This window comes from Zootoca vivipara, chromosome 6 (assembly GCF_965207765.1).
Source record: "Zootoca vivipara chromosome 6, rZooViv2.hap1.1, whole genome shotgun sequence".
NCBI classification, from domain to species: Eukaryota; Metazoa; Chordata; class Lepidosauria; order Squamata; family Lacertidae; genus Zootoca; species Zootoca vivipara.
The window spans coordinates 9,721,795-9,737,977 of NC_142589.1; the positions used below are offsets into that span (position 1 = coordinate 9,721,795).

Here is a 16,183-nt window from a genome sequence, read left to right on the forward strand (position 1 = left end):
AATACAATAAGAGAAAGGAAACTAGCTTTGCTATCCAATTGTCTCAGTTGGTAGAGCATGAGGCTCTTAATCTCAGGGTTGTGGGTTCGAGCCCCACATTGGGTAAAACAAATATCCTGCATGGCAAGGGGTTGGAGGAGATGACCTTCGTGGTCCCTTCCAACTCTACAGTTCTATGATTCCATGATTTTAAATAGAAACAAAAAGAGAGAGAGAGAAAAGAAAATGCAGGGTCCTCTCTCAAAGGGAGTTCTCACACAGAAAGAGGTGGACCCTCCCAGCTCTCACCTGGGAGCTTTCCTTTCTTCCCCCACCCTCCCACCCTGGGAGATCTTCCCTTCCCTGCCTGCCTCTTACTTAGGGTCCTTCATAAGCCATCCATCACCTTCATGTGTGTGTAATCTTAGGACCCCAATAATGGCCCAGAGCAGAGGACATGCATCCTTGAACTCTGATCAATACAGTACCTCTTGCTTGTCTGGACAGAGTGGTTTGTGTGTAGAAACTAACCTACTGCAGAAAGATGAAATTCACACTCTTCACTCTGCCCACTTTTGCCTCTGGCCCTGCCCACCACTGGTATCTGACCCCCAGAATGTTGCCCAGAAGAGAATGTGGCCCTCAGGCTGAAAGAGACTCCCTATTGCTGAAAGAGGCTCCCTTGACCTGATCCAGCATCTGTTGACCTTCTTACCAGATTCCTGAAAACATCAGGTTGCCCATCGCGGCTGGCTGTCTTGGTCCACCTCGTCTTATTTATGTATTCTTGTCTTTTCGCCCCTCATACCTGAACTCAGGAAGATGTGCTGCCTGTTGTCCTGATTGGCATCTTTGTCGAGCAGCCCACCCCGTTCCTCACCCCGTTCTTCCAGCGCCTACAGAAGCTGCACTACCCCAAGAAACGGATCCAGCTTTTCATCCACAATCGGGTAAGCACCTTCATCCCATCCTTAGGGAAGGCCGTTCGCCTCCCAGAAGCCTTTGCTCCTTTAAGCTCTCAGCCGGTGAGCGTGGCTGTTTTGACCAGACCAGCCTCAGCTCTGGTATAAGGCCTTCTGCTTTGTGTTGTCGTGTCCAGGAGGAGCATCACCTCGACCAGGTAGAGGAGTTTGTGAACGAACATGGGCAAGAATACCGCTCTGTCAAAGTGGTTGGGCCAGATGACCATGTGGAGAATGCTGATGGCCGGAACATGGGCATGTAAGCCTATTATTATTATTATTATTATTATTATTATTATTATTAAGCTCAAGGTGGCACACATTGTTCTCCTGGCCCCCTTGTTTTGTCCCCACAACAACCATGTGAGGTAGGTGAGGCTGAGAGTGGTCATCCAGTAAGCTTCATGTCCGAGTGGGGATTTGAACCCGGGCCTCCCAGGTCCTAGCCCAATACTCTTAATAACTACACCACACTGTCTCTCCTGATGCTGAAACACCTCGGACCTTTTGGTTGCTGGTAAGAGATGGCCGAGGTACAGGCAGTGGCTCTTGATAGTACATATCTGCCCTTTAAAACCTCTTGAGCCAGCCACGGACCGACTGGCTGGCTGACTGATCTGCCTGCTTATTGCCTCTTTAGGGACCTGTGCAGGCAAGACCCAGTCTGTGAATATTACTTCAGCCTGGATGCCGAAGTGGTGCTGAAGAATCCTGATGTATTGCGGATCTTGATCGAACAGAACAAGTGAGTCTCTTAGCTCAGCTTCCTGTTCCGTGGGTGCCTTAGGCAAGTTCAGGGAGAAGGCGTGGTCCTTCATCGTTCCACATCTGGATGCGGCTGCCAGATTGAAACAAACCTCTCTTGATGCAACAGAGCCTGTTTCCTTCTGGATTGGATTGTTAATTTCAGAAGTGATTCCTGCATTGCAGGAGTTGGACTGGAGGTCCCAACTATACAGTTCTGTTATTCAAGGTGCCCCCCCCTCCACTGCACAATTTTGTGTGAGTTTGGGGGTGGGGGAAAGAGATACAGACTCCAGTTTCTCGAGCAACTCTGCTTTCGTATTTCAAATCTTTTAAAAGATGCAAGTTTCTAGCCCCTATGGAAGAGGAAATGTGCTTGAAACTGCATGACTGGCTATCAAAACCCAGAGGAGTTTCTGAGTAAGGTTTTCCAGAGTTGGAAGTTCATTGTCCTGCATAGTTCCTTTTGCTTAGTAAATGCCACAATCTTGGAGAAGTTATGCAAATGTACTTGGCTTAATTTTATGCAGGTTCTGAAGTTAATCTTGGGCCAAATGGACGTGGCCACTTCTTCCCACCTCCGTATAAGCAGAAGTACCTCCCCAAGTTTTGGGTTCATATGCACACTAATACCCAATTATTTTCTGTGCCTTCCTTACCCCCCCCCCCACCTCCCAGATTTGTGATTGCCCCACTTGTGAGCCGTCTTGGGAAGCTGTGGTCAAATTTCTGGGGGGCCCTGAGTGCCGACGGTTACTACGCCCGCTCAGAGGACTATGTGGATATCGTCCAGGGGCGCCGGATGTGAGTATCATGAAGGATTTCAACAAAGCTTTGGCTGCTTCTCCATGTCACACTAAACCATAGTTTAGCACAAAGTGTTATAGAAAAAACAGGGGGTTTGGCTTTTGCTGCCCAACTCCCCAAGGGACTGAGTCCCCTAAGTCCATGATTGGTCAGAGATGAATGGATGGAGGCAAGATCCACAGAAAGCAAGGGGGATATTTTTCTGTTGCAACAGAGTTCCTTCCCCTCATTGCAAGGAGGTAGGAGAGACCCACAGCAATGGTGTGCAAGCCCCAAGAAAGACTTTAGTAATTGCCGACCCCTATAGCCCAAGACCACCCCCAAAACATCATACATACATCACAGAAGGAGGTGGTCTCCAGCAGAAATTTGAGAGTGTTGCTTCTCTCCTGTCTGCCAGGATACCTGAAAATGCCTTAGTTCAGGCATCCCCAAACTTTGGCCCTCCAGATGTTTTGGACTACAATTCCCGTCTTCCCCAACCACTTGTCCTGTTAGCTGGGGATCATGGGAGTTGTAGGCCAAAACATCTGGAGGGCTGCAGTTTGGGGGTGCCTGCCTTACTTGGTTTAAGGTGCTGGTTTTGACCTTTAAAGCCCTATGCGACTTGGGACCCTCGTACCTACGGGACCGCCTCTCCTGGTATGCCCCGCGGAGGACCTTAAGGTCCACAAACAATAATATTCTGGAGATCCCGAGTCATAAGATGGCTAGATTGGCCTCTACTAGAGCCAGGGCCTTTTCAGTACTGGCCCCAACCTGGTGGAACGCTCTTTCCCAGGAGACCAGGGCCCTGCAGGATTTGTCATCTTTCCGCAGGGCCTGCAAGACAGAGCTGTTCCGCCTGGCCTTTGGGTTAGACTCAGCCTGACCCCTGTGTTTTTCTCCCTCATGGCTTGGATTTATGGCCTACTTGAAATGAGGCTGCACTTTAAATTTTAATACTGTATTTTAATCTGTATTTTAACTAATTGTTGTTATGTTTTATTGTGGTTCTGTTGGTGTCAGCCACTTATGGCCTACTTGAAATGAGGCTGCACTTTAAATTTTAATACTGTATTTTAATCTGTATTTTAATTAATTGTTTTTATGTTTTATTGTGGTTCTGTTGGTGTCAGCCGCCCTGAGCCCGGTTTTTGACTGGGGAGGGCGGGGTATAAATAAAAATTTATTATTATTATTATTTATTATTGATTGCATTTTCTGGGTAGCCTGGCCATTCCATTGAGATGGTAAATACCATAGTTCCTGAATCTCTTATGCATATTGAGTTTGCTCAGCTTAACAGATACTTGCCAGACTGTATTTGCAGGGAGGTGTAAGCCCCTACAGTCCAAAGCCAATAGGAAAACCCTATTCAGTTATTTATTTTTAGCAAAAAGTATCGTCTTATACCTGGAAAAATATGGTAGCTGATGAAACTAAAAAATAATAATAATGGCAGCCTTAATAACTGTATATGGTAAAGGCCTTGGGGTGGTTGATGCCCCTTCATGCCTAATTCTCTCTCCTCCCCCTTTTCAGTGGCCTGTGGAACGTCCCATACATCTCCAGCGTCTACCTGATAAAAGGCAGCATCCTGAGATCGCAGCTCGCTCAGACCGACGTTTTCCACAGCGGCAAGCTAGATGCAGACATGGCTCTCTGCCACAACATCCGGGAACAGGTCGGTGTGGCAAGAACAGAAGCGTCGTGGTGCAGGGTTGGGGTGTGTTGTTATCTCTGCAGCAGGGTACTTGCCTTCCGCATCCTAGAGCCACTGAATCAGCATGAAAGAGGGGCTTTTTTTAGCCTCTGAGAAGGAATCTCCTCGCCTTTTGGTGCTGATTGGAGCTAGAGGAAAAGAAATGAGGTGAGGATCAGCTCCTGGGGTGACTCTGGAGCAGAGCACCAAGGAGTTGGAGTGGTCCTGTATGCTTCTAGTTCAAGAGAAAAGTGTGCAAATTCTGCAAATGGAACTTTGCAGAAAAAGCAACATAAGTCTCTCCAAAAGAAGATATTGGAGCACTCATAATTTACCCCTGCATTGGAGGGGGTTGAACTAGATGACCCTTGGGGTCCCTTCCAAATCTGCAATGCTAAGGTTCTGTGCACATGCACAGAAAATAGTAGATCTAGCTGACAGGCAATGCATTGAGATCTGCACTGGCCGTTGCAATGCTAATTATTGGATATTCTTAGAAGGTTGCATAATCTTTGAAGGGGGCTATCATGAAGCAACCCTGCACTTCCAATTTTGCCACTAAACTCCTGGGCAAGAAGCTGTGTTGTTCTGGAATAGTGGGGAGGAAAACCACACACTAGGCCAGCTGGGAAATGAAACCACAGGGCGGATTGGCTTCACGGGATACTAGTTTTCAATCGTGAGCAATGGTTCTCCTCGTTTGCAGGGGATCTTCCTCTTTGTGACAAATCAGCAACAGTTTGGCCATATCCTCTCCCTGGAGACTTATCAGACAAGCCACCTGCACAATGATCTCTGGCAGATCTTCAGCAACCCGGAGGTGAGGTGTCTCTTTCGGAATAACCCAGCGAGCAGTACCTTTTGCAAAACTTAGGAGCTAGCGGGATTTCTCTAGGAACCAGTTTGAAAAGGGAAGGGAGAGATGTGTAAGCAGAGCAAGAGGAGAGCTCCTGCGTTCCTGCTGCTGCCGCTGTGTGTTCAGCGGTGATGTGGGTTTTCCAGAGGGTTTTACATAGTGCCGGTGGGAGTTTGAATAATCCCAGCTGCAGGGATGGGAATCACAAGTGGGGAGAGTGCTGCTGCGCTCAAGTCTTGCTGGTGAGCTTCCCATTGATGCATCTGGTTGGCCACTGTGAGAACAGGAAGCTGGACTAGATGGGCCATTGGCCTGATCCTGCAGCCAGGCTCTCCTTATGTTCTTAAGTGAATGGGAGCTTCCAATTTTAATTCAGCTGCAAACATTTGGGAGACATGGGGCATGCGATTTCCCCAGGGCCACCCGTTATGTTTATGGCAGAGCTTAATTATGAACCCCAGCCCAAGCTTTTAAAATTAGAGTGGATCTTTCTCATGCATGAGCCCCTGGGTACCTGTCTCCAAATGGGTGTCTCAATAAAATTGGCAATCATAAGCCATAGACAGAAGGACATGATATCTTCAATCCATGGGGTAATACATGGCGGACGCTTGTCTTTCCAGCCTTAAGTCTCTAATAGCCACTGTAATGGCTTACACAAAACCATTTCTCCTGTCCACCTGTTAGTCCCTACACCACAAGGATATGATTTAAGAATGTGTCACCTTCCTCATCCACCCAGCCACCCAATGTTCATTGGTTCTTATTTTCTCCTGACACAGGACTGGAAGGAGAAATACATTCACGAAAACTACACCGCGGCCTTGAAAGGGAAGCTGGTAGAAACGGTAAATAACCCCTGACTCTTTTGAAACGGGACTGCAGAATTGGGGTGCAGAGGACCAAAAGAGCGGCATAGGCAAACTCAAGGAGGTGCCTGCTCCTAGGGCCCCACGTTCGGGTGCGCTTGGCCTTTTCGGTGGTGGCTTCCCCGGAGACATTCATTTGGCTTCATAGCTGGAGGCACTACTGCTTCTGATTGGCAGTTGCTGGAAAACATAGGAGAAGAGAGAGCTCTTGGGCTCAGATCCTGCTTGGGATCTGATTGGCTGCTGTGTGAACAGGATGCTGGGCTGAATGAGCCTTTGTTCTGATCCAACAGGCTCTTCTTATGTTCTATGTTTTCCTTTCACCCAGTTTTAATATGTGGTTATTTTTAATTTTAAAAAAAAATCCTGTTTAGCACCACTTTGTGTGTTTGTGTGTATGGGATTTTATTTTATATTGCTTGTGTCTCAAGAGCATATTTCTTATCTTTGTAAGCTGCCTTGTGGATTTTTTAAAAGGTGGGTTATAAATCCTTTAACATAAGTACCTGAATTCACGGTATTTTATTTCCTGATCTATTTCTGAGACGTTTTGTTGCCTGCCATTTATTGGTTTATTTACGAAGTTTAAAAGAAAACGCTTTTCAACGAGGCATTCTTCATCTGATACGCAACATGCGATTAAGAGAAGATAATCAAAACAACGTATGAAAATAGAAATCAAAATGTCAAAAAAAAAAAAAAATTAAAAAAGAGAGTTACCACACTTCCTCTTCTGCTGCTTTCCCCTGGGGAAAACCACTCCTTAGTGCTCAATTGGAGCAAACAGTAATTCAGGTTTTCCCCAAATTGCCTTTTGTTCCAATTGATCGCTAAAGAGCAAGTTTTCCCTTGGAAAGCAGGGGGGCAAGGGGATTCATGCTTTTTAGGCACTGCACAAGCCAAAGTGTAGACAAACCCGACGGAATAAATTCATCTTAGTCAGCCGATGGATGAGTGACAGAAAAGGAGATGAATGGAACTCCCCGAGGAAAAGCACCCCAGAGGGCAATCACATAGTAGCAGTGCCTCTTCTGTGATTGCTCTGGAGCTTTGGAACTCCCATCCCCAAGAGATTCACTCATCTTCCTCTGCCCTCATTCGCTCTGCCCAGCACTGATTGGCTAGTGACTGTGACATGCACAAAAAGTCAACATTTGCAGTAGAGATTCATTATAGGTTCTCAAACCTTTGTGGGGGGCCAGGTGTGGGGTGGGTTGTTTTCACACAGGAGGTGATGTTTCCTGAAATATCCAGAACCCTGGCTGTTTTGGTCTTTATTTCTGTTTTGCTCGTTTCTTTTGCCTTTTCCTGTCATACTCCCTAAGCTCTGACGGTTCTTCTGTCTTGCTAGCCCTGCCCAGATGTTTACTGGTTTCCGATATTTACCAACACAGCTTGCGATGAACTCGTAGAAGAGATGGAGAATTTTGGCCAGTGGTCCAAGGGAGGCAACACGGTAAGGCAGTCTTGGTGGTAGATGCACTTTTTAAAAAAGAAAGAAAAAAAAGAATTGTAACGATTGTTTGAATCCGGGCTCTGCTTGTTTGTATCTCTGGGTTAAAGGATTGAACTAGGACCTGAGAGGTTGAGGTTCAAATCCCCACTCAGCTATGAAGCTCACCGGATAGAAGTTTATAAAATGATGCGCTGCTTATTTTAATCTGTGATATTTTAATGTATTTTTGTATTTGTTGGAAGCCGCCCAGAGTGGCGGGGGAAACCCAGCCAGATGGGCGGGGTATAAATAATAAATAATAACAATAATAACAATAATTTGCTCAGTCCTCTTTCCAAGCCATCTAGGCTGCTGGCCATCCCTGCCTCCTGTGGGAGCCAGTTCCATGCAAGCTTCTATGCTATGCAGAACGCTTCATCACTAAGCAAAATGTTTTTTTTTAAAAAAAAAAGCCTGAAAAGGGAAAATTAAGCAATTAAGAATCTTTGTTTTAAAAAGAAAGCCTATATCTTTCTCATTGTAGAAGCACACAGCCCAGACTTGCCTCTCTGCTTAGATAAAGCGTTCTGTGTGAACTGTATTTTTTCCATTTCTGTATCAGTTGGTTGAAGGATATATATTATTATTATTATTATTATTATTATTATTATTATTATTATATATTGAATTTACCATATTTTTCCGTGTATAAGACTAGGGTCTCCCCCCCCCATGTCAAAAATCAGTGGGCGTCTTATACACGGATAGTGCTGAGGGTGGACTGGTGATTGGCTGTTGCCCAAAAAATAGGGGGCGTCTTATACACAGGGGCATCTTATAGACAGAAAAATATGACACGCACACCACCCTATCCCTGGAAGTCTCAGTGCGGTTCACAGAACAAGAAGCATTGGTAGTAATTCAGTTTGATACTCTAGCCTGCATCAGTTGGGTAATGCAAATCAGCATTTAAAAGTAACTTGAAATACCAAGTGACAAAAATACTAGGAAGCAACAGTTCTGATCAAATGTTGAACTGTGTGGGACCATAAAGGTATGATCATAATCATAAATCAATTAGACAAGGGTGTGGTTCTTATTATTTTTTAAAACAACCTTTCAAAAGCACTTAATTATACAGGACTAGTGCAATGCAAGCCACTCCACCTTTTTCAGGAGCACAGATGTGAATATTCTGCCTCATATATTTTAAGGATTAGAGACAATATATATAGTCCTTAAGCCGTTCTGCAGCTGTACGACAAAGGATCAAATAAGGGTTCTTTCGTCCCTTGAGAAGACATTATCCTTCGCAGACATCTGAGGTCTAGCTTTCCTTGTACACACAGAAAGGAATACGCTTCTAGATAGCATCATTCTGAAGCAAACCCTCAAAACCCATTGGCTCACAGTGGGGATAGTGAGTTCCTAGTACCCAAACTGTGGAACTCACTTCCGCAGGAGGCAGTGATGGGCACCAGCTTGGTTGGCTTAAAAAAAAAAGGATTAGACCAGTTCATGGAGGAGTTCTACTAGGCAAGATGGCTATGCTCTTTCTCCACTCAGAGGCAGGAATCCTCCTGAATACTATTGGCTGCAAGCCACAGGAAGGGAGAGTGTGGTTGCCTTGAGTCCTGCTTGCAGGCTTCTCACAAGGGGCATTTGGTTGGCCACTGTTAGAAAAGGATGCTGGACTGGACGGGCCACTGGCCTCATCCTGCAGGCTCTGCTTACGTTCTTACTGGGTGTATTTGGGCCAGTCGCCACCCGTTAGCCTTCAACCGTTGCTGCGATCAAACGGGGAGGAGGGGTCTGAAGCATGTGAGCACCTCTGTTGCTTGTCGGAAGGGAGGTGGGATAGAAAGGCGATAATAAAACTCAAACGCATCTGGGCATTGGGGGTCTCCCAACGAGCCATCACTCTTTGCACGCTTAACCTGGCAGGACACCCGGATCCTGGGGGGATACGAAAACGTCCCGACGATCGATATCCACATGAACCAGATCAACTTTGAACGGGAGTGGTACAAGTTTCTCCTGGAGTACATCGCCCCCATTACGGAGAAGCTGTACCCTGGGTACTACACCAAGGTAAGGATCGGCTCACCTGTCGTTCTGAGAAAAGAACGTCCGAAATCTAATCAACAGGAATTGGGTCCTGCAGCAGGATTTGAACTGAGGACCCTAAGTTAGTGAAGGTGTGTGTGTGTGTGGGGGGGTTGATACCATGGGAAGTAATTGCAGGGAGAGGAGTATGCACAAATATGTGTTAAAAATGCCCAGGAGGTATTGTGCTGTGGAAGGGCCATAGAGCAGCTGCTATGCATGCAGAAGGTCTCATCTTCAATCCCCAGGTAAAACTGGGGAAGATCTCCTCTTGAAACCCTGGAGAGCTGCTGCCAGTCAGTGCAGACAATACCGAGCTAGGTGGCCCAATACTCTGATTCAGGATAAGACGGTGGAGCACCTGCTTCGCATGCAGAAGGTCTTAGGTTCAGTCTGTGGCATCTTCACGCAGAACTGGGAATGTCCCTTTTTCTGAAACCCTAGAGAGCCGCTGCCAGCCAGTGTAGACAGTTCTGAGCTAGATGGGCCAATCGGTCTAACTCAGTATAAGGCGGCTCAATGGAGGGCCGTAGCTCAATGCTAGAGTGACTGCTTGGCATGAAGAAGGTTCCAAGCTCTGGGTTGAGCTGGGAAGAGTTTCCCTTGACTGAGAGCCACTGCCAGTCGGTGTAGACAATACTGAACTGGATGGACCAAGTAGAAGACAGGTTCCTGTGTTCCTGAGCCACCTTATATGGACTCAGGCTATCGGGCCATCTAACTGGGCACTGACTGGCAGCACAGTTCACCAGGGTTTCAGCCAAGAGATTTTCCCAGGAAGACTTGGATCTTTCTCCATGCAACGCACATCCTCTGCCACTCAGCTTCCGCTTGCTCTCTAACTAGTTAACGTTCGGTGGGTGGGGGAATCAATTTGGCCATGTTTGGTTGGGGGGGGACAATCAGGTTGCAAAACTGCTTGAGGGAAGGGAGGGTTTGAGACGTCACAGCCACCAGCCAGGTAGTGCTTTGCTTTGCTGCAGAAGCCAGCAAAGCACAGCACTACCTGGCCAGTGGCTGTGACGTCTCAAACCCTCCCTTCCCTCAAGCAGTTTTGCAGCCTGATTGTCCCCCCCAAACAAAAGTGCCAAACAATCTTTATATACTAATGGCTGCACAAAGCTTATGGGGAGAGGCGAGTCTGACGACTGAATCAGCAACGCCACTCTTCTGCAATGAAATGTCGCTGAATTCTGCTGCTTTGCCATAGACAGATCCGGAGCCTGACAATGCTCTGTCTTCCTTCCAATTGCCATGGTGGCACTTTTCATGATGTTCTCTCTGCTCCCCATTACAGACCCAGTTTGAGCTGGCCTTTGTCGTCCGGTACAAACCTGACGAGCAGCCTTCGCTGATGCCGCACCATGACGCCTCCACTTTCACCATCAACATTGCCTTGAACCACGTCGGAATAGATTATGAAGTAAGTGCCATCGGAAATCATTCTTCCGGCCCAAAAAGCACCTGGAACCTGACCGGCTGGGATTCACAAGAAAATAAGAACAGGCTGTTAGATCAGGCCAATGGCCCACCTAGTCCCACATTCTTCCAGTGGCCAATCAAATGCCTGGGGGAAACCCACAAGCAGGACTCAAAGCCCTCTCTCCTCCCCTGGTTTCCAGCAACGGGTATTCAGTTGACCTGCTGCCTCTGACCGTGGAAGGCAGAGCAATAGCCATAATGGTTGGTAGCCTTTGATAGCCTTCCCTTCTCCGTGAATTTGTCCTGTGGGCATGAGTTCCACAGGTTAAGGTATACTCTGCAAGAAGTCCATTATTTTATGGATAGCTCAGTTGGTTAGAGTGTGGTGCTGATAACACCAAGGCTGCAGGTTTGATCCCTGTATGGGACAGCTGCATATTCCTGAATTGCAGGCGGAGATAATCCTCAGGGTCAACACTGTGATTTTATGATCTTTCTTGAATCTTCCAACACTCAGCTTCATTGGATGCCTACAAGTTCCAGGGTTATGAGAGAGGGGAAAAAAAATCCCTATCCACTTTCTCTATACCATACATGATTTTATATATATCTATCATGTTGTCTCTTACTCGCCCAAACACTGAAACCTTTCTTCACTAGCTAACCTCAGTTACCATTCATGATTAGCCTGGAGAGATGTAAACCTCCTGCCCAAGTTCAGACGACACACTAAGCCAAATTGTGACTTATAGCAGAACGACTGGGGAGAAGGAAAGCAACCACCATCTCCTCTCCCAGAACAACACAGGCTTGCATGTTTGTGCCAAGTCACAGCTGGGGAACCCTTTTTGAATCATGGAGCTGGAAGGGACCCCAAAGGCCATTTAGTCCAACCCCCTGCAATGCTGGAACCTCGGCTAAAGCATCCATGACAGATGGCCACCCAACCTCTGCTTAAAAACCTCCAAGGAAGGAGAGGCCACCACTTTCCAAGGGAGACCCATTCAGCAGTCGAATGGTTCTTACCATCGGAAAGTTCACTTCCTGATGTTTGGTTGGAATCTACTTTCTTGGCATTTGAATTCATTGGTGATCATTCCAGTTCAATGGCCTGATCCAGCCCCAACCTTGCAAGCAAAATCCTGCCCACCCCCCAATCCTATTGTTCATGGTTGTGGCAACAAAATGTAAAGACAAAAATTAAAGGAGACACCTTGTGAGGGAGGCCAGAGACCGATGGCTTGGTAGAGATGCAAACTGGTCATCTAATCAATCACTACATCAGCGAAGAAGAGGCGATAACCTTCCTCTTTCCAAGCCCAGCTGTACTTTAGCACATAAATGTTTGGGGGATCATAAAATCATAGAGTTGGAAGGGATCCCAAGGGTCATCTAATCCAGCCCACTCCAAACAGGAATCTCAACTAAAGCATCCATGACAGATGGCCATCCAACCTCTGCTTAAAAACCTCCAAGGAAGGAGAGGCCACAACCTCCCAAGGGTATCTGTTCCCCTGTCAAACAGCTCTTACTGTCTTCCTGACGTTTAGTCAGAATCTCCTTTCTTGTAACTTGAAGCCATTGGTTCGAATCCTACCCTCCAGAGCAGGAGAAAACAAGCATGTTCCCTCTTCCATGTGACAGCCGTTGAGATATGTGAAGATGGCTAAACACACCCAGCTCCTTCAACCGTTCCTCATAAGGCTTGGTTTCCAGACCCTTGATCATCTTGTTCACCCTCCCCTAGACACCTTCCAGCTGGTCAACATCCTTCCTAAATTGTGGTGCCCAGAACAGGACACAGTATTCCAGATGTGGTCTGACCAAGGCAGAATACAGTGGAACTATTACTTCCCTTGATCTGGACACTAGACTTCTGTTGTTGCAGCCTAGAATAGCATTAGCCTTTTTTTGCTGCTGCATCACACTGTTGACTCGTGTTAAGCTTGAAGATCACATTCCCTTCTTGCCATGCCAGGGCACATGCTGGTGGTGGACTTGGCCAGAGTCAAAGCAGGCAGAGGCGAGAGGTTGCTGAACAGTTCTTCCCTGTGGGAGAGGAGGTGGCCTTGAGAACTTACACCATTTTCTGTTTATTGCATTAATATCCGAGCTTTTCCTCCAAGGAGCTCAAGGTGGCATACATGGTTCTTCCTCATTTAATTCCCCACAGCAACCCTGTAAGGTAGGTTGGGTCGAGAGGCGGTGACTGGCCCAAGGTCCCCCCAGTCAGAGTGGCATGGCTGAGTGGGGATTTGAACCCTGGTCTCTTGGGTCCTAATCCAACACTTATGTAGAGGCACTCCCACACTTTAGCTTTGCACATGCATATAAAATTAAGTCATCTTCTCCCAGGAAAAGCATGCCTGCGTTATCAAAGCTGGATGTCTGATTTAGCAAGAAGAACAGGGTGTCTCTTCTCAGTCCGGCTAGCTCAAGGCTGACTTTTTCCTGCGCAAACATCCTTGACATATTCTCAAGACAGTCTGAGTAAGCAGATTCTCCTAAGAAAAACCTTTCACCACTCTTTTTTAAAAAAAACTTTTCTTTGCATCTAGGCTATCTATCAAAGCATATACAGTACTCCACTACAATTCCACCACAAAAGCCTGTTGTTGTTGTTTTAAATGTTATTCTTTCTTTTCAGGGCGGAGGCTGTCGGTTCCTGAGGTACAACTGCTCCATCAGAGCGCCCCGGAAGGGGTGGACTCTCATGCACCCCGGCCGCCTGACCCATTACCACGAGGGCCTCCCCACCACCAAAGGGACCCGCTACATTGCTGTGTCCTTTCTTGACCCTTAGAGCTGCCTCTTCCGGAAGGACAGAGAACGGGGAGGGGGAATCCTTTCCTCCCATTTTTATGCCTCTGCAGGAAAAGCTCCACCAGGAATGAGGAATCCCTTGAATTTACGGAAAGGATTGGAGACAGATCCGTCATGTCTGCGCCCCACCTCTTGAGGAGGGTGTCCATTCCAAAGTCGGGGGAGAGATCCTGGTGTTCTAGGCAGAATATTTCCTCCTCCTAATTAGCATCCTTCCTCCTAATTAACCTTTAACATACGGCAGGATCCTTTGGAAATTTATCCTGCTCCAGCCTTGCTGACCCCCCCCCCCCAATTTTGTTCCAGAAGGAGAGCTGCCTCAACTGATCCTGCCCACCTTTCTGCCATCATACCTGGTGCTCGGAATTCCTTCGGGGAAGCCACCTCCATTTAGCCTCCAGCCTCTGATTCTGCTTTTGTAGCATCTATTCAGAGCCAGCCCAAAGTGTTTCAGGCTGCGCGCACACCATATCTTTAAACCACATGGTTCCCTCGATCCCAAGAATCCTGGGAAATGTAGTTAAGTGTAAACTGCACTTCTCATGGTTGTTGTTGTTGTTTTGGGAGGGGGGAGCCATGTGCTTTCAATGTGCCACTGTGTACACAGCCCTAGACTTCCAGGCAGAACATCTAAATGGTGCCTCCCAGTTACTGGTAAATATCTAATAATAAGGGGACCCAGGTGGCGCTGTGGGTTAAACCACTGAGCCTAGGGCTTGCTGATCAGAAGGTCGGCAGTTCGAATCCCTGTGACGGGGTGAGCTCCCGTTGCTCGGTCCCAGCTCCTGCCAACCTAGCAGTTCGAAAGCACGTCAAAATGCAAGTAGATAAATAGGTACCGCTACAGCGGGAAGGTAAACGGCGTTTCCATGTGCTGCTCTGGTTTGCCAGAAGCGGCTTTGTCATGCTGGCTACATGACCTGGAAGCTATACGCCGGCTCCCTCGGCCAATAATGCGAGATGAGCGCGCAACCCCAGAGTCGGTCACGACTGGACCTAATGGTCAGGGTCCCTTTACCTTTACCTATATAATAATAAACTGAATAATTTTGCGATTTGGTCCCCTTTCTCTGCATCCCAGTGGCAGCCACAACTCCCCACCTCCCCCCGCCCTAACCTACACTGAAGTGGTAAGGCAATGGCAGAATGGAAACATTAGCTGACTTCACTTCCTCCTTTTCTGCAAAGTGGGCAAGAGAAAGTCAAGTCAGGCTTGACTTAACATTGGATCAGTGGAGGCACCAATTTGCTAGGCAAATTCTTAGCATTCTAGGAATTTCTCCCCTTGGTCTGACAGCACACCCAAAACAGATCGAAGGCAGGCCCCAGAGAGGCACTTTCCAAGAGCTGTACTGTACGTATTTATTTGGGAAAGTTGGCCCCTTTCCTAGTAGGATGTCTAGTTTCCCTGCGCAAAAGTTGTACAGATTTCGACCGGAGATTTTTACAGTAAAAAGTTTACAAAAACAAATGAGACAAATGTTGGTTTTCTTTACCAGTGGGGCGCTCATGGAGGGAGGTGTCCCGATTAGCATTTCAGACACTGCACTGTGCAGGGAGGGGAGTCAGTGGGTCCTGCTCCTCTTAACTCTTCACCGGAATAGATTCATCAACAATGTCATGCATTTAAGCTCTGGGTAGCAAAGCACAGACAGATTTGCATGTGTGTGTGTGTGTGTGTATGAGAAAAAGATAAATTCCAGAGAGGCCATCCTGTTAGGCTGCAATGGATTGTACTGGCTTGCTGTGAAGTCACTTCAGCACCGGATCAATAAATAAAAATCACCCCCAGGCAGAGCAATGGACCTCCTGATAAGATGGCACCTGCATTTGGCCCTTGCTTGCAGAGCACAGTGACCCATTGGCATATACAGGACAATGTGATCTTTCAGGGATCCTGGTCCCAGGCTGTGTAGGGCTTTCGACACCCAACCCAACACCTTGAACTTGACCTGGCAGCTAATTATCTGTGCTCAAAGTCGTTGGCATCCGTCTGTCCCAGAAGACGGTGGAGGAGAGCATCTTTGGGAGTGAAGTCACAGCATTGGAGAGTTTCAGCGCCTGCTGTGGCCGTCAAGACAGATACGGGAGAGACATGTTTTGTTGCAGCTGGGGCAGGTGGGGAGTCTGGTTGTGCAGCTGCGGGTGCACCATGGCATTTCTTCTCTGCTCAAAGTGGTTGTTGTTGTTATTATTATTATTATTATTATTATTATTATTATTATTATTATTATTATACCCCGCCCATCTGGCTGGGTTTCCCCAGCTACTCTGGGCAGCTTACAGCACATAAAAAATGGTAAAACATTAGATATTAAAAATTTGCCGACACAGGATGGCCTAGTCTACATACAACAGTACATTAGCTATATGATTAAAAAAGAAAAAGCAATGCAACATAACATTGAAATTAGAAATTAAAAGCCTATCCCTCATGGGTGTAGCCAGGATTTATGTTACGGGGGCAGGACACCCACCTGTCTTCATTCCCTGTCT

At 47.1% G+C, this 16,183-nt stretch overlaps 1 protein-coding gene across 1 annotated transcript in view; it reads left to right on the forward strand.

Annotated features, from left to right (window-relative positions):
- Positions 1–15,158, forward strand: part of PLOD1 (procollagen-lysine,2-oxoglutarate 5-dioxygenase 1) — a 28,286-nt gene extending 13,128 nt beyond the window's left edge. Inside the window, exons 9-19 of the mRNA XM_035117780.3 lie at positions 798–929; positions 1,079–1,200; positions 1,582–1,686; positions 2,364–2,489; positions 4,017–4,158; positions 4,883–4,996; positions 5,815–5,880; positions 7,253–7,357; positions 9,281–9,427; positions 10,740–10,865; positions 13,512–15,158. Of these exons, the coding sequence (XP_034973671.2) occupies positions 798–929; positions 1,079–1,200; positions 1,582–1,686; positions 2,364–2,489; positions 4,017–4,158; positions 4,883–4,996; positions 5,815–5,880; positions 7,253–7,357; positions 9,281–9,427; positions 10,740–10,865; positions 13,512–13,667 (1,341 nt within the window). The 3' untranslated portion in view covers positions 13,668–15,158. The remainder of the gene's footprint in view (positions 1–797; positions 930–1,078; positions 1,201–1,581; positions 1,687–2,363; positions 2,490–4,016; positions 4,159–4,882; positions 4,997–5,814; positions 5,881–7,252; positions 7,358–9,280; positions 9,428–10,739; positions 10,866–13,511) is intronic.
- Positions 15,159–16,183: the final 1,025 nt, after the last annotated feature.